At 30.5% G+C, this 23,922-nt stretch overlaps 2 protein-coding genes across 2 annotated transcripts; both read right to left on the reverse strand.

The window, feature by feature from the left end:
• Positions 4,421 to 8,790, reverse strand: LOC109356080 (triosephosphate isomerase, chloroplastic-like). Its single transcript, XM_019599416.1, has 9 exons — positions 8,604 to 8,790; positions 7,811 to 7,837; positions 6,895 to 6,964; positions 6,491 to 6,614; positions 5,985 to 6,069; positions 5,750 to 5,882; positions 5,486 to 5,659; positions 4,937 to 5,019; positions 4,421 to 4,833 (listed from the first exon to the last, which is right to left on the reverse strand). The coding sequence occupies exons 1-9, from the start codon at positions 8,754 to 8,756 to the stop codon at positions 4,777 to 4,779; spliced, it is 906 nt and encodes a 301-aa protein (XP_019454961.1). The 5' UTR covers positions 8,757 to 8,790; the 3' UTR covers positions 4,421 to 4,776.
• LOC109355888 lies at positions 10,487 to 14,354 on the reverse strand. Its single transcript, XM_019599153.1, has 4 exons — positions 14,142 to 14,354; positions 13,655 to 13,765; positions 11,633 to 11,701; positions 10,487 to 10,889 (listed from the first exon to the last, which is right to left on the reverse strand). Exons 1-4 carry the CDS (start codon positions 14,301 to 14,303, stop codon positions 10,839 to 10,841), a joined length of 393 nt encoding a protein of 130 aa, XP_019454698.1. The 5' UTR covers positions 14,304 to 14,354; the 3' UTR covers positions 10,487 to 10,838.

Below are 23,922 nucleotides of genomic sequence, written 5' to 3' on the forward strand. Positions count from 1 at the left end.
ACTAGGAACAACACTTGATTTGCAAGAATGCAGAGGTTGTAGATTAGTGAATGCATAAAGGCCTTCAGGAGTGAGGAATCCTTTAAGCAACACTTGATTAGAACCCTGACATTTCACAAGACAATAGTTAGCATAGAATTCAAAATAGCACATATTATCTCTAGAAAATTGAGAGACACTTAGAAGATTCTTGGTAATAGAAGGAACAAGCAAAAGATTATTAAGTGTGAAGACAACTTTAGGATTATTGGAAGTGTAAAGTTTGGTGGAACCAGATGCTTTAATACAAATACCAGATCCATTACCCATGTATATTTGATCAATGGAGAATTTCTCAGTAGGTTCATGAATAAGAACAGCATCAGCAGTTAGATGATGTGTTGCTCCTGAATCTGGATACCATAAGGAGTTGGAAGGTCTTGAAGTTGATGCATTAGCAGTAAAGGCAGTCATAGCATGAGGATGTGCAGATTGTTGAGGAGAAGAAGTGTTACCAAAAGGAAATCCTGAATTAGATGAAGATGGAGCCAAAGCATAGGGAGAGTGTTAATTAGATGGAAAGTTAGGATCCATATAGGGAGGTATGACAGAAGCATGATACTGCATAAATGTGCTTCGAGGTGTATGATATCCACCACCTGAATAGTAAGGCTCATGACTTAATGAATAAGGTGTACCAAAATTGGGAGGTGCATAGTAACAGAATGACACATCATGTCCAAATCTGTTACAAAAAATGCAGAAGTAACCGCTTTTGGCGGGAAATCTGCCACCTGAGCCACGGGAGCCACGAAAATTGTTAGGTCCACCACGATATCCTCCACGAGAATTACTTCGAAAATTTGTAGAACTACTAGAACCTCTAGGAAAGAATCTAGAACCATCTGCTCGAGGTGGAAAAGCAGAAAAAGGAGCATTAGAATATGGTTGAGCAAGAGGTTTGCCAGAAGAGATAGACTCAGAGGAATTGAAAGGTGAAACAGCAGCAATGTTAACCGAAAGAGCATCAGAGATGGATCGATTTTTGTTGCGATCCAATCTTGCTTCAAAGGTAAGGAGGAATGTGGAAAGTTAGGATCCATATAGGGAGGTATGGCAGAAGCATGATACTGCATAAATGTGCTTCGAGGTGTATGATATCCACCACCTGAATAGCAAGGCTCATGACTTAATGAATAAGGTGCACCAAAATTAGGAGGTGCATAGTAGCAGAATGAAACATCATGTCCAAATCTGTTACAGAAAATGCAGAAGTAACCGCTTTTGGCGGGAAATCTGCCACCTGAGCCACGGGAGCCACGAAAATTGTTAGGTCCACCACGATATCCTCCACGAGAATTACTTCGAAAATTTGTAGAACTACTAGAACCTCTAGGAAAGAATCTAGAACCATCTGCTCGAGGTGGAAAAGCAGAAAAAGGAGCATTAGAATATGGTTGAGCAAGAGGTTTGCCAGAAGAGATAGACTCAGAGGAATTGAAAGGTGAAACAGCAGCAATGTTAACCGAAAGAGCATCAGAGATGGATCGATTTTTGTTGCGATCCAATCTTGCTTCAAAGGTAAGGAGGAATGATTGAAGAGCATTGATAGTAGGCAATTCATTTTGGCTTTCAATAGCAGTAATAACAGTTTGGAAATCTTCAGATAAACCATCCAAAACAAAATCAACATGTTCAGCATGTGAAATTGGAGATCCAATTGAAACAAGAGCATCAACTAAACCTTTAATTTTAATGAAATATTCTGAGATGGTGCTTGATCCTTTTGTGATAGACTTCAACTGAGAACGCAATTGACGAGCTCTTGCCTTCGTCTGAGCTTGACAATAATCAACAAGTTCAAGCCACAATTGTCTTGAAGTGCAACATCCAACCACACGTGGTTGCAATTCAGCAGAAAGAGAATTCAGAATCCAGGAAAGGAGCATTTGATCTTGTTCCTCCCAGGTGAGAAACGCAGGATTCACACGACTTTGATCACGATCAATTTCAGTGAGAAATTGAGAAGGAATTTCATCACTAGTGATGAATCTTTCAGCACGATTTGAACGAAGAACAACAAGGATGAATTGTCTCCAAACTAGAAAATTATGCTCAGTGAGTTTCGTAGAAGGCAGAGGAAGATTAAGCACTGGTGTAGAAGCAGCGGAAGAAGAAGCAGGAACTGAATTTGAGGGAAAACCTCCATGTGCATCAGGATCTGAAGAAGAAGAAGCAACTATTGGCATGATACCATGTAAGAGTAACTAACTAAATGAAGAGAAGAAGAAATTCTGTTTTATTGAATTCAAAAGTTAGTTAACAAAGCAAAACTAACTTCTATTTATAGAAGAAGAGAAACCAACTCAAAAGGAAAGATTAACTATACAATGACAAAATTACCCTTTTCTATATTCCTAACACATTCCCACTTTGTATTTGGAAAAGGATTTAACCATAAAGGCCAATTAATTATTATAAACCCATACTATTATTAAGTATCAAGCCACCCTATAGCCGTGACTTAAGCTAATTTGTAAGCTATCCATTATTTTATTAGATAATTTGATCAAAAAAAAAGAGAAAAAAAATGTATGGAGTTATAATAGATAATATATTATATGTATATAAATTTTTGTACTAATGTATGAGTATTACAATAAAAAAATAACAGATATTTTTTTCTGTCTTTTTAGATCTTATTTTGATTAGTGAATGGATTATTTCCAAATTAATTAGTACAATTATTGGTTGCATGATTATCTCCTTATTTCGGTGAAGCACCGACCTATCTATGAACAAGAGTATAGATCCTTTTAAAGGTTTGATATGACTCTGATTTCACATTAAAATAACCTACTAAAATCAATTGATTTTTTGAAATGGTCTAATTGATTAAAATATAGGATACCATTCATGATGGTAAATATATTTAAAAATGTAATTTATATGCAATGTTAATGAAAAAATTATAAAAAATTAGTAGTTTATTTACTATTCATTTATGTTATTTATATTTAAAAGTTTATTATAATTAAATATGATTGATATATTAATAAAATTGAAAGTTCTTGCCCACATATATTTTTGGAGAATAATTAAGAGTGAACACCCATTTTACTCATTCAAAATTCTCCCTTGTACCAATTTGATTTAAAAAATAAAAATCCAAATTAATACTATAAATGTAACTCAAAATAATATATCATAAAACATGTTAATAAACCTAAATTGACATATATTTAATATTTTGAGATCATAAGGGCATGACATAATTAATAGAGTAACCTTTACCCTACCATATATATGTATATATATCCAAGGATTATAGATATGTCATATCATATATCAATGTCTAATGTAATAGGTTATGGCAAGATTAAGACCGTCCATGTGCATGACCATGGACAAGATAATATGTCTCATATGGAATCTCATTTTATGTTTCTAGTCAATCAAACTATATATTTTTGTTATTTTTGCTTTTAGAATTTTTATTTTATTTATATGGCAAAATATGATAGATTTGAGACATAAAATAAAATAAGGTTAAAGACAGATGATCCTTATCCCATGACCGTGTTAACTAATTATGATCATGCGTCGTTCCTGTCTTTTAATTCTGTCTTGAGAACAAAGTATCGAGCACATCATGATTATAGTGACCGATGAAGATAATTTATATCTTAGTATTAATAGATAATTTATTTTCTTCACAACAGTGCATAAGACAGGGCAGTAATCTTTTTGTTCTCTTTCGTTCGCATAAGAAAAATTAAGTAAAAGAAGATGGAGTTGGAAAAAAAGAAAAAAAAGATTTTATAGTTGTTTGTCATGATAAGGCACTAAATCCCTTTCATTTTGAGGAACAAATATTTTTTTGGTGTTATGAAATATGTTGAGTTGATGTAAGAAAATATTTTTTAGCTAAACACTCTCAATGATTTGTTGTGAGTTTGTGAAAGAACATATTCTTCCATTTGGTGTTATGAAATATGTTGAGTTGATGTAAGAAAATATTTTTTAGCTAAACACTCTCAATGATTTGTTGTGAGTTTGTGAAAGAACATATTCTTCCATTTTATTTCACAAGGAAAATAAGATGTTGATTTAATCGTATAAGTTCTTATTAAATCCTCAAATGAATTAAAAGGCTAAAAATTGGATTTCTCAAAATAACATTTGTTAGGATGACAACCATACACCCCGAAAAGATTAGCTCATTACCTGAAAAGGGTAACGGATACCTTTCGTTATACCAAAAGAAGTATTCTATGTACTATAATGCTATGCTTATTCTTTTTTCTGTTTATTCCTACCATGAAAAACACTAAAATTTTGAAGCTGTACTTTTGAACATTAACATTACTTGATATCTAATAATCAGATTAATTTCAAATCCAAACCAAACACACCCTTATACCAAAAATCTGTAATGCCATGTTCCATGGAAAGCAAAAGCAATCCAAGATTTCTTAATATTGATGTCAAGTATGATCAACAAGAATAATTCACTAACAGTTATTACCTTTAAAACTTTGTATTATTACATTGTATTTCGACACTGAACTTTCTAGCACTGGGATGAGCTGAACTCTATTATTAGTCGCCATAGGAAACACTGGCTCACCGGAAAACTTACGATTCTTTCGCTCCTAACTGCAAAGACTTACAATAAGCTTGACCAAGACTAAAACTATTACAACACTTGATCATTAGTTTCCATATTATTGACACATTTTAAGACTAGCACTTCTTTATCCTTAATGCACTTATATGGCCAAAACCACTATGTGATTAAGCTGCAATTTTCTTGGATGTTACTGAATTGACAATGGTTGCAAACTCAGGACCCTGCATCACAAGAAAATCAACTTGTTAGTAGAAATAATCACTAATCATTTTATTGACTCATGCTATGTCACTTTAGTCAAAGAAATTTGAAGAAATTATATACCTTTAATGAAGCACCACCAACAAGAAATCCATCAATATCTACTTCCTTTGCAAGCTCAGCACTATTACCTCCATTTACAGACCCTGAACACATTAGTTTAATGTTAATATCAAACACTTTATAATCTTTAATCCTCTAAAGTTCCATAAATTCATCTATCATAGATGGGTCTACCACCCCCTTTTATACGAGAGAGAAAAATGAATTTAATTTACCGATACTTACAAAATGAAGGTATGCACGAAACTCTTACCTGGTGGGGTCAGAGAGGTATATAGATACACAACCTTTCCCACACAAGTGGAAAGTTGTTTCCAGAATTTGGTAGCCGTGACAAGAGGTCACAAGACAACAACTTTACCATCGTGCTGAGGCTTACCCTCACAATGCAGGTAAACCATTCATTGAGCAAAAAAATATTGAACCCGAAGTCCGAAAGAAACATGCTTCTTGACAATATATGACATTACAGAAAACATGCAACCTTATTAAACTGTCTCTAAGATTACAAGTTCAATATGCAAGTAAAGGTTCAACAAACTATTTTACCTCCATAAATAATTCGGGTTTTAGATGCAACTTCAGCTGAGACATTCTTTGTAAGCCAATCACGAACAGCTACATGCACTTCCTGAGCTTGCTGAGGTGAAGCCACTTTGCCAGTTCCGATGGCCCATACAGGTTCATATGCAATAACAACATTATCCCAACTAGGCACTGCATCTGCACATAATGGACAAAATGGATGTTATCGAAGCAATCGACAATCTTCCATCTTCCCTTTCGATACAATTATCGAGACGTTGCATTCACCTGCATAAGCCTTCAATTGCTGGAAAATAACGTCGAAAGTCTTCCCAGCTTCCCTTTCTTGTAATAGTTCTCCAATGCATGCTATCACTCCGAGACCCTCACTCAAAGCATAAGCAGCTTTCTTTCCTATGAACTGGAATTGGAAATCATCATTGCCTCTCATTCAAAGAAAACTTATCACATTATCTGTCAAACCTACTCTAGCATGTCGAAATTATCTCTTAATTTGTTTTACCTCGTCTTTTTCTCCGATAATATGCCGTCGCTCAGAATGTCCCAGGATAACCCACTTAACTCCAACGTCCTTCAGCTGTTCCACACTGCAAGAGTCAGATGGTAATAAGCGACCGAGTTAAATTATTAAGTTGCGGCGAAGTAGAGGACCATCGGAAAATAACAAAGAACAGCAAGAAGCTACATACAAAAGGGTATCTGTAATAATCGAAGAAGTCTAACATTATTGTCGGGTTTATTCAAGTGTGAAGTCTCACATTGGATATGTAGGGAGGAGTGAAAGGGTTTATAAGAAGGAAAGACCCATGAAACTAATGCCTTATGGTTTAAGACGTGGTGTCTCACTTGTGACTCTTCACTCTTCCCATACCATGTAACAATGGAACTCCCCGGTGGCCGGAGGCTCCCCGGTCGTAGTCTGGTCCAACAATTATACGTAAAAAAATAAAATAAAAAACAAGTCCAAAGATTAATTAACATGGGTATAATAGGAAAGACAAAGCTAACCTGATTTCTCCTGTGAAAGCACCACCTTTACCTACCCAGGAATTCTGGGCTGATATTTCGATACGATCAGAAATTGAGCTTTTCACCTGATCGATGTACAGGAAGGGAGGGGCAACAACAACGTCTGTACTTCTCAAAAATTGGAAAAGATTATCGAAACAGAATATTAAACACATAAATAAATCAGCATAGGAGAAAAAACACTTTCAATCACAGTAACTTAATCATATTTACTTGTAATTTTTAGAAGTTCGAAGAAGCGGAATATAATTTAGAAGTTGACGTAGCATTATCGCATTGTTCGATTCATATAGCCGACCCCACCCAGTGAGATAAAGACTTGGTTGTTGTTATTGTCTGCCACAATCATAAACACATAAAATTGAAGATTGAACAAGACTCACCAACATCAGGCTCCAATTTTGCACTGTTCAATTCAGTGATAAGCTTACTAATGGAGTCTTTTGTTCCGTTCTAGAGATAACAACAAAAGTAATATAAATCAATCAGATACAAATGTAGAGTATTGAAGTATATAATAAGCACTAAAAGTAATGATGATGGCAACTGAACTAGTAATCATTGAGCCATGAGAATTAAATGGATCATTTATGCTTTTATGTGGTCTAGTTGTTAGATATATAAAACCATTCACGCGCTTTCACCTAAGAATTCAAAGTTTTCGCGGAATTGGTTTATGACACGGTACGAGAGCCTATCCTAATTGGGCCACCTAGAAACGTTGAATCTTGCAAACTTAATGCTCCAAATGTCCAATCGAGACATGAGGATACATGTTAAGGTTCCACATTCGTAAGTATATGGGAAAAGTAGCACTTACACCAACTTGGAGCAACCCTACCTGAAGAGCTAGCTTTTAAGGTCGAATTAGTTCCACTTATTTTTAATCAAAGCAAGGTATTCGTATGAAATGGAACGGGATACAGGGCACCGATGTTTGAAAGAAAGTAAGAGACGTAAAAGAAACGGTTGAAGCGAGTTGTATATGGTGCTTGTGCTACAAGTTACAGTGTTGTAAATTGATACAAAGTGAGGGATGCCTTGAAATGAACCAGAAAGAGCCTATAGAAGTATAATCTTAATACTTATAAGGAAAATTGATTACAATTACAAGGGTTATTTATTCTTAAACAAAATATATGTTAAGAGTTATGATGTGGAATTACATTCCAATAATTTGATGCTACAAATCTAAGAAGATTAGGTTGAAAAAAGAACAATAATCACCTAACATGAAGCATTGCATCTAAACCTTGCAAGTAGTGGAAAATAAAAGAAGTTAGAGGAAAAGATACTTACACATTTCCAGTTTCCACCAACAAAGAACTGGAACAACAAAGAAAGGGATGAAAATATCAATACAACAATTATAAAAGACAAATATGAAATATTTAACTGAAAAATCAAAAACAAAAATCAATGAAGGTTGCCAAATTCAAGAGCTCATGATCCAAGTAAACTGGTCAAATTTACATATCTAAACAATATTATTTAAATCATAATGTAGTACCTAAATATAGCTTAAAGACACATCCAAAATTAATATTGAACATTCTAACTTGGCAATAAAAATAAATTAATACTAAAAATGTAAAATTAGCTTTTTAAATTCAATTTATATCACAGCACATACGCAATTCAACCAAAATACCCAACACCATTAACAAAAAACTACACTTTTAGACCAAATCAATATATAAATATAGGCTCATAGAACTTGGAATTAACCGATTATATCATAGATTACTTAAACTCATAGGGTTTTACCAAAAAAGAAGAGTTTAGGTATGATTTAATTTGTGTGTGTGGCCTAGAATAATTTAAGATTAACTTTAGTTTAACCACTATGTTATAACTAAATAAATACTAGGTAGAAGTTTATGCAAAAACCAAGTAATATATTACATACAAGTAAAGAATACTTGGATTGGATGTAATAATTAATAAACATTAAATTGAACCCATTAATGACAATTACATTCCATACTGAAACCATCATGAAAAAACAAAAAAAGTTGATTTTTTTATTAATTTTAAATTAAAAAACAGAACTTTTAGAAAATGGGTAGGAAAGAGAAAATTGTAGTAATACCTTGGGAGAAGCAGCCATGGCGAAAACAGGACGAGAAGGAGAAAGAGAGAAACGAAGATTGGAATGAAAGAAAGAGTGAGAATCAAAAGATTCAAGCTTTGGGACAGGGCGACGAAGACCAATGTAGAGTGATGAGGTTGATGTTACTGCCATGGATGAATGAATGGAACAAAGTGTGGATTACAATGATTTGGTTTTGGTTGGTATTTGTTCTGTTGGTCAGAGAATTGCTCTTTTGTTTTGGTTGGTGCACAAACGTTTTTTAAATTTACTTTTCATCTTAACATCAATTTTCAGAAAATCCAATAATTTAAATTAGGTAAATCTAAATTATTAAATATCTTATAATTGATGAATAGAGGGCTCCTCACTCTTTACCTATTATTCACATGTGACTTGTGAGGTAAATAAATAAATAGGGAAACATCAGCGTTTTATTCTACTCCATCTCACTTCATTTATTTCAATTACTACTGCCGATAAAATGTTGGTCCAGTGGTGTGGAGCTTTATTGAATCTCTAAGATTAAAAGTTTAATTTCTACGAATGACACTTGTTTGGAGGCACAACTATGAACCCATTTGCTTACCTAAAAAGATGAGGAGAGATATCATTGATAATACTGATTTTTTACTAATAATACATTTATTTACTAATCTTTCTTTTCATCTTTTAAATACAATCATTTCAAGTCTTGTTTTAGCATATTTTTCTTTAACAAAAAGTAATAAAACCTTCATATTTTATAATTTATTTTTAGGTCACCATAGGTTAACTCTTAACATCAACATTCTTATTTGAAACACTTGTTGATAATCAATTTTATCATGTTCAAGTAATCACACTGAAATAAAAGCATGAACCTTGCCCAATTATTTAATTATAGGATTTTGTGTTAACAATGCCTTAGGTATGATAAATCTTCATCAATGCTTATTACTAACTAAAAAATACAAGGGAGATGGACCATTTCTACATAGTAGGTCATGTTTGTTAGTTCATTTCTAAAGTTATAATGTTTGTTGACATTATCATTATCCAATCATTGCTAAATTAAATTTACAATCAACATCAAATGAAGTTAAGGTCAATGGCTAAGAATAAGTGTAAAGCATAAATAACACACACTAATGTAATTTATATATACATATGATGGATCATTTCTACCCAGGTTGTTAACATTTCGGCAATTTCGGGTATTGGGTTGAACTAACAAACCAATCAGGCCCAATACACACACATACACAAAGCCACGATCAAGAATTATGCAGTTAAAAAGCTAAGGCCTTCGCCAACTTACATGGCCACAAGCCATAAAGGCCGGGCAACGAAGGCATCATCCAAGGCACTTTAACACCCCGTCAAGTTGGACGATGAATATCAAGAAGACCCAACTTGGATAGGAAGCCATGAAATGTAGTAGAGTGTAGAGGCTTTGTGAATGCTGCCGAGAAAAAAAGATATGAGTAACAACATTTTTGGGCTTTTGATTTGGGAAGAAATGACAGAACTTATATTCCCGTATTTCTAGATTGAGATGTTTTATCATATTTTCAAAGATGGAATGGATTATAAGTTGTTTTTATCTCATTTCATCTCACATTTTTAGATTGATGAGATAGTTCATGTACTCATTCCATTTTATTTTAACATATTTTAAAACATTCAAACAATGGAAGCTAATATACTAACTTATTATGCTATTTTCCATTCATTTCCATCTATCCAAATATATGCATCTTTCCTTCACTTCAAAAATGTTTAAATGAAACTTTTATCCCACTAAGTGGGGGCCAACTACATAGATCGAACGATGCTATAATGTTCTATTTTCCTATAAGTTTATATCAAATTAATTGAGGTTTGGCGGGATGAGCAAATCTTATATGAATAACGTAAAAGTGCCCTAAATCGGAGGACCACCTTTCATTTACAAGAGGCTAATTCCGCAAATCATAGCTCCCTTACATAATTTTATTTAGAACTGAAAGCACAATACAAATTTCATTACAAGAAAAGGGCCTTGCATAGAATACTTTTAAAGATATAAAGAGAAATATCTTAGGGTATGCTAGGGTAGAAAACTATCTTAGTTTGCACTTACAAAATGTACGCATGAGAATAAACCATTTCGATCAAAATGTAACTCATAGTAACTCAGCTTGCCTCGGCTTATGCTCCGTTAATAACTCGAATTGCGGCTACTTCATCCTTTCACAAACAAAGGCCATGCGATCAACGATCTATGAATGATTTGTTCATGAGATTGACAGCATCATCCATGAACTGCATGAAGAAACACAACTACATTAATCACGACAATTCATCGAATGTTTAGAATTGCATATTACATCTGGACAATACATATGAACTTCGAGTTGAAAAAATAATCAGACAAATTACAAGATCAGTAATACAGCAACCAAGCAAGATAAACAAATCCAAATATAAGCAACAATGACATTCATGAATAGAGTTGTGAGTTAATTTACGGTTTTTTAGTTCAACCGAGTATTCAGAAGCACTAATAATGTGTTTAAAACAACTCAAAGCATGGATTAATGACATATTAAATAGGCTATTCGACACAATATTAAAGTATAACTATAGAGACAGGTGAGGTTGACCTTTAACAATGTTTCACTTCATAGCAAAATATTAAAGTTAATAGTCCAATTCACTACAATGCTGTAGATCTTTCTGGCAATAAGGTAGCATTTGTAATGTATAAGACAGAATATTTATGTGTTATTGTTTGCTAGTACAAATTATTATCATCTCAACTTTTCGATGCATATCGACATTATAGCAACAATGTTCTGTTCCTGGTTCTTTACAAGTTAATGTTTGGAAAGTATTAGATTTGAAGTCAGAATCTGAATGCAATGTATTGGTTGACACATACATAACCAACTCTGTATTCAATTTCACAATGCTACAAAATCATATGCACAGAACACAACATGTTCAACTTCGAGAATTATCAATTTTCCCCCACGAATGCATAAAAAATATAAATAAGACTTCACCTTCCCAAGCATCTTAAGTTCTTTTCCAACTGGTTCCAAAAATTTGAGGTCAACATTGATAGGCCAGACCTGTGCGAACAATATGGGAAACATGAGTATTAGAGAAAATGAAAAGATAAACTAGATCGGGAAAACATCAAAGCACGTGATAAGAGAAGAGAAAAAGCTCGACATTAACTAACATGGAACACTTTCAAATTAGAAAACAGGACTTAGATCCTTTGTCTCTCACCCTTTTGCTATGTATGCAAGGATTCAGATGGTAAGAAAATCTACAAGTAAAACTAACCTAACATGTTTTCAAAAAATACAATTATGTTAAAGGAACAAATGTTTAAATAATGCACATTACACAATGCTTAATGGCATGAATGTGAGTGTGCATGCATTATCTAAAGCTAACAACAGTTAAAAAAATTGTGAAATTCAATTCAAGCTAATCAAGTAAAGTTACAGTAAATTTTTGATATTTATCATAGAGATTCGACAATGTTTTACGTTGTCTGACGACTTTTTAACCGAACAAATACTCCACCCGTAATACATTGTTTTTTCACAGATTTTCATCAGACTTGGTTTCTTTGGGTGAAATGAAAGGTAAGCATCTGGGATTGAACAAAAGATTTGAAACCGGGGGATAAGTTCACGTTCTTCATGCAAATAATGGAGAGCTTTTAATACACAATAAACCAAAACCGAGAGCAGTAGAATTTAGGAATGTTAAGAAAAATGAAATGCTATGTAAGGATATTTTTCCTAAGTTAAAGGTCATAATCAAATAAGATTTCGAAAAAATATTTAAGATGTTCTAGCCCTATATAAGGCACGAAAATGGCCACAACAAAATAGTGAAATCGGCATCATAATAAAAATGAAGACAAAAAAGAAAACTAGGACTTGTGCAGGCAGATATGAGGAGAATATGCCATAAGTGGAGCAATCAACACACTTCGAGAAAATAAATGGCCATTCATACAAATAAAATAAATGGCAAAGCAACATACATGCACTGCATTATAAATTGCTGATCGGTATTCTTATTGTTGGTTTTATTAAATTTGCGGTCGTAGCTCATTAGGCTGGTGCCAACTCATCGCTTGGTTATAGGAAAAAGAAACGTGCAGTTTAAACATAACCAAAAGTGCATTGAAATAGAAAATATATGCAGTAATAAACACCCAACAGATAAACTCTCCAATAAAATGGAAACTGTATAAAAAAGAAAAATGAGATCAAGAACTCCGATGACCATTTAAAAATGTGGTTAATTCAACTGCATACAGATTTTCAACAGTTTAGACTTTAGTGCCCTACAGTCCATGAACATATCCCCCAATGTTTATACATTACTAGTAAGAATCAGCCGAGGGTTTCGATAGCTAACAGAAGATCACATGAGCAATCGAACTTCTCATTGGTTTTGAAAGATTAATTAGTTTCAAATGCCTAGTTGGATTTCCTAATTGCAGTCAAAATATTCTTTTTTGGGTTTTGCCTTCTCAGTGATAGTAACTACAAAAGTGGAGTGATTCTAGCATGAGGTTCGCTATTCGGAAACATGATGAAAACTCCAAATGCATCAATGATCACCTTACCATTTCTTATTTTAATAAATAAAAATAAAAGTGAAGATCATGAATTCATGATTACAAGCTGACATTGTTCATATCGTGTTTCAAACTTCATAAAGTTGTACTACTCATCATTAGCCTTCTAGCATCACCCATGAATCAATTACATTGCAGGCTTCAATTACATCCTTCAAAAACCAAAACAAAAAGACCCAAAACGAAAAGCACAAGACAAGTCAAGACCTTAAGTTACGGATCACATCAAATTATGTGGCTGCAAATGCATCAGCCAACGATTGCAAACTGCAGTAACCACAGTTAATCCGCATTAGCTTACAACTGCCAAAACGCATCGGCCACAACAATTCAAAACTACTACATGCAAGATTTGTATGGACATAACGTAAGCAAAATCAGTCATTAGATCTTATTAAAATTGAGGAAAGTGTACCTTGAGGCCAAGCAATTTGATGGGAGTAATCTGACCTGGTACAATGCACTCAGGACCAGCTGCTTCAACTATAGCTCCATCACCCAACCCACTTCCTATAGGGTCGGGTTGCTTCATAACCCAAAATCCAAATTCAGTAAAGATCAAAACTTTATCAACAAAACAAGAGTTAATACACATTTCAATCATCATGTTTTCCAAATTTATCAGTTTCGTTTTTCGAAAATTGAAAATCCCCAAACGGCCCTCCAAAACTTTACATGGGTAGACTAATAATTTGATTAAAAAAAACTAATTTAACAAACATTTGAAATTTTCGGAGGCATCTTAGGAAATTGAGGCAAACTGTCGAAAAACTCGAGAGACTGAAATAAATATCTACTCATGAACAATAAAGGGTGCCACAAATTCATGAAAAAAGTAATAAAAACACACACACACATATATATATATATATATATATATATATATAAAGAGAGAGAGGTACCTTCATGATGTAGAGGGCATAATCGGAAAAGGGTGATTGAGAAATACGAAGAAGAGGAGAATGGTGAATTTTGGGAAGTGGTTTCATAGAAGAAGATGAAACTCTCCATGGCACATCCTTCTGAAACGAAGTAGCAGCACCTCCTTTTTTCGCCATTTTCATCAAACGTTTATTCCTAAAATCTTATCTTATTATTTATACTTTTCATTGTTATTTTATATTTTTTTTGCTCTAATCTCTTCTTATTAATTCTTCACTTCTACACTTAACCCAACACAGATGATAGGTCTAAGATGAAGCTTTCTTGGACACAAAATATATTCCATTATTTATTTATTTATTTGTTATGGAGGCTAGCATATTTATTAATTAATTTAATAATCTTTTTTTTTTTTGAACTTGACCCAACCTAATAAATGGGTCTTAAGCCCAATCCAAAAATTAAAATAAAATCAAAATCAAAATTGGGGAACAAGTCTTATTTCTTATAGGCAAATGTTAGTATGTTTGTTTTGTTATGAGTGACACTCGAACTCTCAACCTCATTCACACCACATATTCTCCTTGTAACTCATTTTCTTTAATATGTTATGAGTGAGACTCAAACTCACAACTTTTTTTACCTCATTCCTTAAACTCTTCATTTTAACCAACGGACCATGTTATGACTCTCGGATGACTCTTGTTTGATTACTTAGTGATGATTTTGGTATAACTTTCATGGTATAAGCTTCTTTTTTTTACATGATATCATGTTTCGGGAGGAGATGCAATAGTACTTACTGGTACAAGAACATGGATCAATAGGAGGAGATGCATTAGTACTAAGTTTTACCATACTGAGATAATCATTAGGAGGAACAATAAGATCAATGGACTAATCCTTCCGGATAGTATCCATTATAGTGATTATACAAATCATGAGATTTTAAAAGTAGAAGTTGTGGAATATTCTAAAAATATATGTTCTTCTACAAGCCAAATTATTATCACCTCAAAAACTCCTAAATATGATCGAGTTTCATCATAATCAATCTCAAGTTTGTGTCTTTTGCCCAACATTCTATGAGTCCTATAAGGATCTTTGACCTAAGTGGATTCCAAGTTATTTTCTACAAGTCATATTGGTATATTATAGGAAAACATAAATATTGTATATCAGTACTTTGTCTCACGCCCTTGCTACAAATCATGGGCAATCATCTTATTAAAAGTAAAAAAAAATTATTTTTTTTATGCAAATTAATTTATTTTTTGAATGGATTTAATATGTACACACTAACAGTGTGAGTGTATTTTTTATACTTTCAGTAAATCATTCATCATTCATATACTAATCATCATTGACTTTCTAACAAAAGTATTGCAAATCAATGATAGATAGTATACTGAAAGTGTAAAAAACTTTATACAGTGCAAAGTTATCTCTAAAGTTGATTTCCCCAATAATTTCAAGGATCTCAACCCTATAATCATTTGTAATGTCATTTACAAACTCATTATTTGTTTACAAGCTCATTGATTCGTTCTGAATAACTTTCTTTTAGGTAAAGGTATTTCTGATAATGTTATCATCTATGGGGAATTTATTCATTTCATGAATAAATCTATCGAAAATGAGATATTATCATCAAAATTAACATCAAGACCTATGACAACATGGCCCCCTCTCCCTAATTATTTTTCCTTGCATGCAAAATCTCTTCATGGCCATATTAGATGAAGTGCATTTGAACAATTGGTTGTAAGTTCAAGATGGCAAAAATGATCCAAGTATTTCGTATCTACTTTTTCTTCCTCTCTTTTCTAATCTTAGCACCCAACCCAACCTTTTTATCAAGCATTATCAGATTCACAATCAATTCTATAATACCTTTTTTTTGTCTTTTAAATCCTTATTTCATTGATTTAATGTTACATTTTTTTATTATTCTCATTATTATATTTAATTAGAATGCACAAATAATATAAATATATTTTATAATATCAAAAAATGATGCATAGACTCATTATATTTTTTTTTACTCTCATGATGTTATTGTATAAATCTATATAGAATGATATACAATTAGTTGTTAGAGAGAAAAAACTTTATATATACTTTTATACTATATAAAAAGTCAAAATATGGTGTAACTACCATCATGATACAATTTCTATTTTCCTATTTTCCCCTTAATATTATTTAATTTCTACAAAAAAAACCATATAATCATATGTAATCACCACCAATAAATTAACTACCCTCTCATCTTAAATTATACATTATAATAAAGACAAAAAATTATAATATAAAGTACACACTACACAAAAAATGCATCCTAATTATCAAAAAATGAAATATATAAAATTAAATACTTAGTTCCATATAATATAGACTGACAGATACAAAATGTTTGTCTACACACTAGTATTGATAAGACATAAAAATTAATCTCATAAACTAAACTACATAAAAGAGAAGTACTCTCGAGATATTCTCTATTTATATTTTATTTTTAGTATTATATTTATATTAAAATTTTACTTATTTTAACTTCTAATTATTAACTATTTTTAATTAAATTTTGTTTGAATATATTAACATTATGTATCCTCATTTTATTTCATTATTTTTACTTTTTATACACTTATTTTATATTTTTTATCTATGTATTTCTACATTTGAAAATATGTGTAACACATTTAATATTTTGTAGTTTTTATAACATTGAGTTTCTTAATTGTTACATAATTATGAAATAGATATAATTATATTTCAATTCTAATAGTCATTTGATTTTTAAATCCAATATAATCATTTGAACTTTTTTCAAATTTGAGTAGGATTGGTGGTAAAAATAAATTAGTACCATTTCTCAAATATAAATTTAAATAATTTTCATACTTGCATATCTATATCTGCCTAAGCGTCATTTATTCAATATATTGGAAACACAGTTATCACAACTCAATTCTTATCATAGAGTTAAAGCTAATTGCTAATACACATACTTAATGGTTGATTCATAAATTAATTAATGATTAAAATAAAAACAATGATTCATCGAGGTAAAGTTGATTCCTAAAAAAACATTAAGAATTTTTTTTATCATATCTTTCACTCTTCTTCCACGATCATCAAACTCTCTTCAGTTCCTTCATTTTGATAAAGTAAATAGTTTATTTAAGTTGAATATAAAAATATGATCAACTTCAATATATTCCTCAATTACTTTAATATTTTGATTGTTACTATCAATTTCAAATACCAAAAATCTATTACTCTTTATATGGATGAAGTTAATTAATCATTTGTGTATGTACTAATATAATATAATTTAATATTTATGTTAAATTCATTGGTTCAATTTAATTGATTTTCTCAAGGAGGAAGGCTCACCTGCAAGTATTATAATTTCATATGCCTAGGTTCTATATTTTTTTATCTTACATTTGGTTGTCATTAACTCTTTGACTTTTAACCTCTTAATTAATTATTGATTTTTTTAATTGTTATTTCAAAAATTACTATTTTACATAAATAAAGAGATCACAGAAAAAAATTATTTTCATTCAGTTATTCTATTAGAAAATAATAATGTGCATTTAAGTTGAAATTGAAAAACATGTAATTATTTGAAAATGGATATAAGATCAACTTTAATATATATATTAATTGCTTTAATATTTTGGTTGTTACAAAAATAGTAAATATTAAAAAGAAATTCAATCTCAAAACAGAATCATCAATCAAATCCTAAAATTAAAAGCCAAAGAGTAAATTCAACTCAACAATTGTTGTGGTAGTGGAAAATGTATTGACTTTATAGATAAATATATATGGTCTGTCATTTTATGGAAAAAATTGTTTGCAATAATTTTTTTTTAATATTGTAATAGTATACAAATGTTTCATTCCCATTTTTTTTCTTGTTATGGGTCTAGATTGATAGGAGAAATATTGTAGGCTTCATTTAATGAAGTATGAACAAATGTTTAATTTTTGAAAATGAAATATAGGCATTCAAAAGCAATCATACTTAATAATTTCCGCTTCTAAAGTGTAACTAATTATTATCTATTTTTAAAAAACAAAATATAAGATAGTCAATGGCAGTCATGTATAATAATTTCGGCTTATAAAGTGTTTGTCAAACAACAATCCTAACCTGTTAATTTTTTATTTATACCAAAAACTATATATGTATGAAATTTGTTTGAATAAAAATTAAACGTGTAAGAATGATAAAGATGTTATCAGAAGAAAAAAATTAAGGATTATTGTTACTGTTGACACACATAGATAGTGAAAGATGTAATTATAAATGAATAATGACAAATATATAATAAAATGAGGATACTATTATTTTATAGTCAATGTCAATGTAATCTCTAATCACCATATTCTATGAAGTGGAGCTTTTTTTTTGACAAATGCTGAAACAAAAAACATAACATGGACAAACCACATTTCCTCATTTGGAAAGCTAACCACATAGGAAAAAATATTTTAATATACCCATGTGAAAAATGCAGTTTTTGTTTGAGAAATACAAAGAGCAATTATCTTGTAAAAATGTAATATTTATACACTGCCATTGTAAAAATTTATACACAGTTAGTGCATCATTCACTTTTCATTTGAATTACTTTTTTGAAAAGTTAATAATAATTGAAAATGAATTGTGAATGATACAGTAAGTGACTACGACAAGGAGTAAGTAAATTTCTCCCCTAATATATAATATATATTCATTATATAATTTGTTAGTACTTCTATAAATATTTATTAAATAATCAAGTAATAAAATATCAAATAAATATTTGAACCATTGTATTTGATAGACAATACTATATTAATGGAGAAAAATATATGCACATCGTAAGAATTTTATATATTATTAGTTCATCATTCAGTTTTAATCATTAATGGCTCTTCAAGTAAAAATACAAATGAATAGTTAATAACAAACATAAATATTTACATTAACTAAATAACACTTATTTATACATTTTAATATTCCACAAATATATTTATGATAGAAAATCCGAAAATCATTTTGTTGTAAGTTGGAAAGGGTGTAAAAGCTAAATTAACAAATCACACTTCATAATATTTGTGCATTCTCAGCTTCAAAATTTATAAAGAGTTAATATTACTACCATTCATTTGTATTACTTTTTTTTGAACAATCAATAATATTTAAACATAAATAATAAATAATAGATTCATAGTATATAAAACATACACATTATCGGTATATATAATCTTTCTCATAACACTCCTCCAAAACAAACACTACAATTATGTTGACATATTGAAACAACCCTTATCTTCCACGTTAGCACCCATCGTGCTTTCTAATACATTCCCCCTTTGATGTTTCAAAAAATTTGATGAAATATTGAGAAAAGGAAAAAAAAAAAATATATCAATTTAATATTGACAAATTGCTCATATCATTTCCATAACTAATATAATAAATTAAATTTAAATTTATTTTCCCAAAAGAAAAAATATCAATTTTCAGGTCTATAAATTATTAATGTACTCTCAGCCTCAAAACAACAAACACAAACTATCTGAAGAAGAAAAAAATGAAGATGAATATGGTAGCAATGCGTTTTTTGATTTTGTTTGTTCTAATTATAGTTGCAAGTGCACTAGATCCAAAAGTAGGTGATTGTATTTATAAGTGTCGTCAAGAATGTGCCATGGCACGATTACTTTGCAATATAATGTGTTTGCAAAAATGCCAACCACCCCCTCCATCTTCATGATTAATGTATGAACTCAAATTCTATTTCATAATATGTTTGCATCACTTATATATATATATATATATATATGCTTTTATTATTTCTCTAAACATGTTTCAGAATTATTAGTGTCATGACTCAGTCACCCTCTAATATATAAACTCTGATAATTTTTTTGTATTTGTTTTTGTTGTAGATTTGGTTCAGGCGAAAAGGATTTGGGATCATTGTTACAAGAATGGCTATATTATATGCTTTTTAAAATAATGTGTTTTATTCACCTTCAAAAAAATGTGTTTTGTTTTTTTGCTATTGGTGTAGTAAAGCAAAGCAATAAATAAATGTTATTCTTGAGGAGACTTCAATTACTTCTTTTGAAATTTAGCTTTGATATTCAGCTGAACCTATTTTCCTTCTAACCTTCTTGATGCAAGATAGTGTTAAATTAATGTAGGGAACAAAACATAATATGTTTTTAAATTAATATAATGTACCTACATTCCTATCTATATATTTTAAAGATTATTGTCACTATTTATGAGTAATTTAAAAGTTACATATTATATTAATTACCATATTCCATTTTTACCTCTATTTAATACTTTGCATAGTGATCCCTCAATCAAATTAAAATACGCACTTACCTTACCATAGCCTAATCTTGGTTTCTATTTTTATGAAAGATATAAATGGAATGGTAATATTGTGAACATCCATTTTTGTGTGGTTCAGAAAAAGTCCAAAACTTTTTAAATAAAAATTAATAGAATTCGGAAGATGGTTTTCTAAAAATAATAAAACTAAACCACTTGTTAAGTATTCTAAATTTAAGTGATTATATTAACCAAAATAACAAAGCCAAAATAAGAATGTCAAATTAATGTTGTTAAGATTTCTAAATCTAAGTGATTAGGTTAATCAAAATTAAAAAAAAATAATAACAAACATGTTATGTTAACGTTCCTAAATCTAAATGATTAGGTTAACCAAAATTTAAATTTAAAATACTTGAATTACCAAAAACATATTTTTTTTAAAATGAATAAAAAATGTAATAAAAGATAGCTTCTAGAAACTCATAAGTTTGTCCCTAAAATTTTTTAATAAAATGACTTTATTTTAGTATTTTTCAAAATTATAATATTAAATGAATAAAAATAAATAAAACTATTTTTATAGATTTTTTATAATTATTTTCGTATTTATTAAGGTAATTAAATGAAAATGTTAAGTATATTCATTTAAGAAACCTCATTTGAATTTAAAAAATTATAAAAAATATATTGAAATGTGAGTCAAAGTTGTATTCTTATGATTCCTAAAATAGTAAAAACGATTCAGTGTGGATGAGTGCATAATCATACAATGTCTCATTTTTTGTTGAATCATAATCGTCCGTACGACATACTTTTCTTTCATCAACGTTGACTCCAAGACTGGCCAATCAAGCTTCAAAACGCAACACAATTATAGTGAGCCACACCATACTGAAGTACTAGTGCCCACAATGTGAAGAATGTCTTGCAGTCACGTTCACGGTCTATCCGTGAACCCTCAAGCAGACAACCAATAAGCGGCTTCCACGTGGACACTTTCCCATCACCAATAAGTTGCAACTTCTCCGGCGAATAGAAAGCTGACATGTGACTATCTATTTCTATCTTCATCACACTTTATCCAATCTTCACCATCCTATTCAAGTATGTGTATATATCTCTCCTTTTTTTATTTCGAACTTATCATAATGCATTACTATTTAATGATCAAAATATAATTTTAACAAACCATTTTTTCTTTAATAATACTCAACTGAATTTCAAAAATAACAATATCAACTACCTAGGTTAATATTCAAGGGGATAAATAGTAATAACAAACAACATCAAAACAATCACATTTTTAGCAACTAATTAACAAATTTTTTTTAGTAAATAACAAAGTGATATCAAAATCATCTTTATGTGACAATAAACTAACAAACTCTTTTTAAATTAAATAGATATTATCAATGGTCATAATTAATTATTAATTAAAATGTTAGTTAATAAATTGTTATTTGCCTTCGAACTTCTCATTCATACAATAACTATCATTATCAATGTTTATAAAATTCATATATAATTATTTTAGGGTTTAATCAAAGATGGAGAGAAGGTCATTTTGGAGGCTTCTTTCTTCTCAATTCATCTTCGAAAGATCGCGCTACACCGCTTCTTTTCACTCAATTAATTCCTAAAATTCAAAGTACAGACATTTTCATTTAAATTAACAATTAATTAAAATATTTTTTTATGAATAAACACCCAAAATCAATACTTTTAACAAAAAAATAAATAAATATTTTCATCAATAAAATTTGCCAACCACATAAAGATGAAAGAACGGTCGCCTTGAGGATTTCTTTTCTCTCAACTCATCTTTTCGATAGTCGCGCTACGGTGCCACTTTTGTCCTTAATTAAAATACTCAATCAACAAACATTTTTCTACCAAAGAACTATGTAACATTTATTCTCTATCTAAAACAAAACAAAGATACGTAGGACCAAGGGTCATCTTGTTAGGCATAATAAAAAATAAATAAAATTTTCCATTCAAATAATTAATTAAAAAACCAAATAAATTTAAAAATATAATAAAGTCATATAATTTAATGAATAGTACCGCCTAAGACGAGAAGATAATGTGCTAATGTTTTCCCTACCTTGTATGAGTTTTTTAAAACAAGTTAAGATTTATGATTTTTAGTGTATAAAAAAAGTATGTTTAAATTAAAATTGTAAAATTAAATTGAATATGTTAATTTTACTAAAGTGTTTGTTTTGTGGAATTTGGTTAAAATTTTTGATATTTTTTAACATTTATTGTAGTAGTTATTTTAAAATAAAATGCATAAATTAAAATTAGAAGACAATTTTATAGAAATGAGATTGATAATTGTATTAGGAATTTGAAAATGCTTACATTTGAAAAAAAGAATGAGAATAGAAATTCCTTCGAGGCAGTTAGACTCTTAGTTGTTGTTGTTGTTATGATTGATGGTGTCTTGGTTGTCCACCTCTAACTAGTTGTGTCTCATCCTCATCTTCGTCGTCATCATCTTCATCATCTTCATCGTCTTTGTTAGGTTGTGAAGGCATTATTGGTTGATAATATTATTGAGAGTTGAATGCCGACAATAGAGTATTTGAAGTAGTGCCAATCATTGATGACATTCATTGAAATTGCGAAGAAGATGCTAAGTGAGAGAATGAGTAGTCACTTATTACTCTGAAACCTTCAAACTCAAAGGGTTGTTGTTGTTGTTGTTGAGGAGCACAAGTTTGAGCGTATGTCTGCTGATAAGTATTCATCTGAGTTTGACACTCATAATATGTTGCTGAAACTCATGTGCAACAGACATTTGAAACTGTTGTGTAGGATGAGCTTCAAAAGTAGTTGAGGAGAAGGTGGTTGAAAGTAGTTGAACAAACACTTTCATCATCTCATCTCATTACAGTTTAGGTAGACGTCATTCACTAACTGCAACAGATTTGAAAAGACATTTATAGGAGCATACTGATCCTGAATCATTTTAATAAAATTATATTGAAAAAAGTGGAAAAAATTAGAATAATGAATATCTGAATACAATTTAAAATAAATTAGAAATAGGAAATTGAAGATTCTTACCGATACGGCGAATATTCTCCATTTAGAGAGATGTATTTCATTATCCTTTGTAAGTATCACTGCATATACTACGAGTAGTGATACAAATGGTGGCCATCGGGAAAACCATTTACCATATAGTTTTCCCGGTTATTCCATATTTGAACTCATTGGTTAGGCTTTTGTGGCTAGTTGTAGTCATTTCCCCACGTCGATTCATCTTGTGTTGTTTCTCTAGATTAATTGAATCTTCTGGATAGGTTGTTGTAGACCAAACTGCCTCATAATCTTATCAACAACATGCCACTCAACAAGTGCAAAACAAATGAGTGGCACACGTGCTCGAGCTATATCAGGTATCAGATCCACATAGGTAATGTTCCTATATG

Source organism: Lupinus angustifolius, chromosome LG09 (genome assembly GCF_001865875.1).
Source record: "Lupinus angustifolius cultivar Tanjil chromosome LG09, LupAngTanjil_v1.0, whole genome shotgun sequence".
Classification (NCBI taxonomy): Eukaryota; Viridiplantae; Streptophyta; class Magnoliopsida; order Fabales; family Fabaceae; genus Lupinus; species Lupinus angustifolius.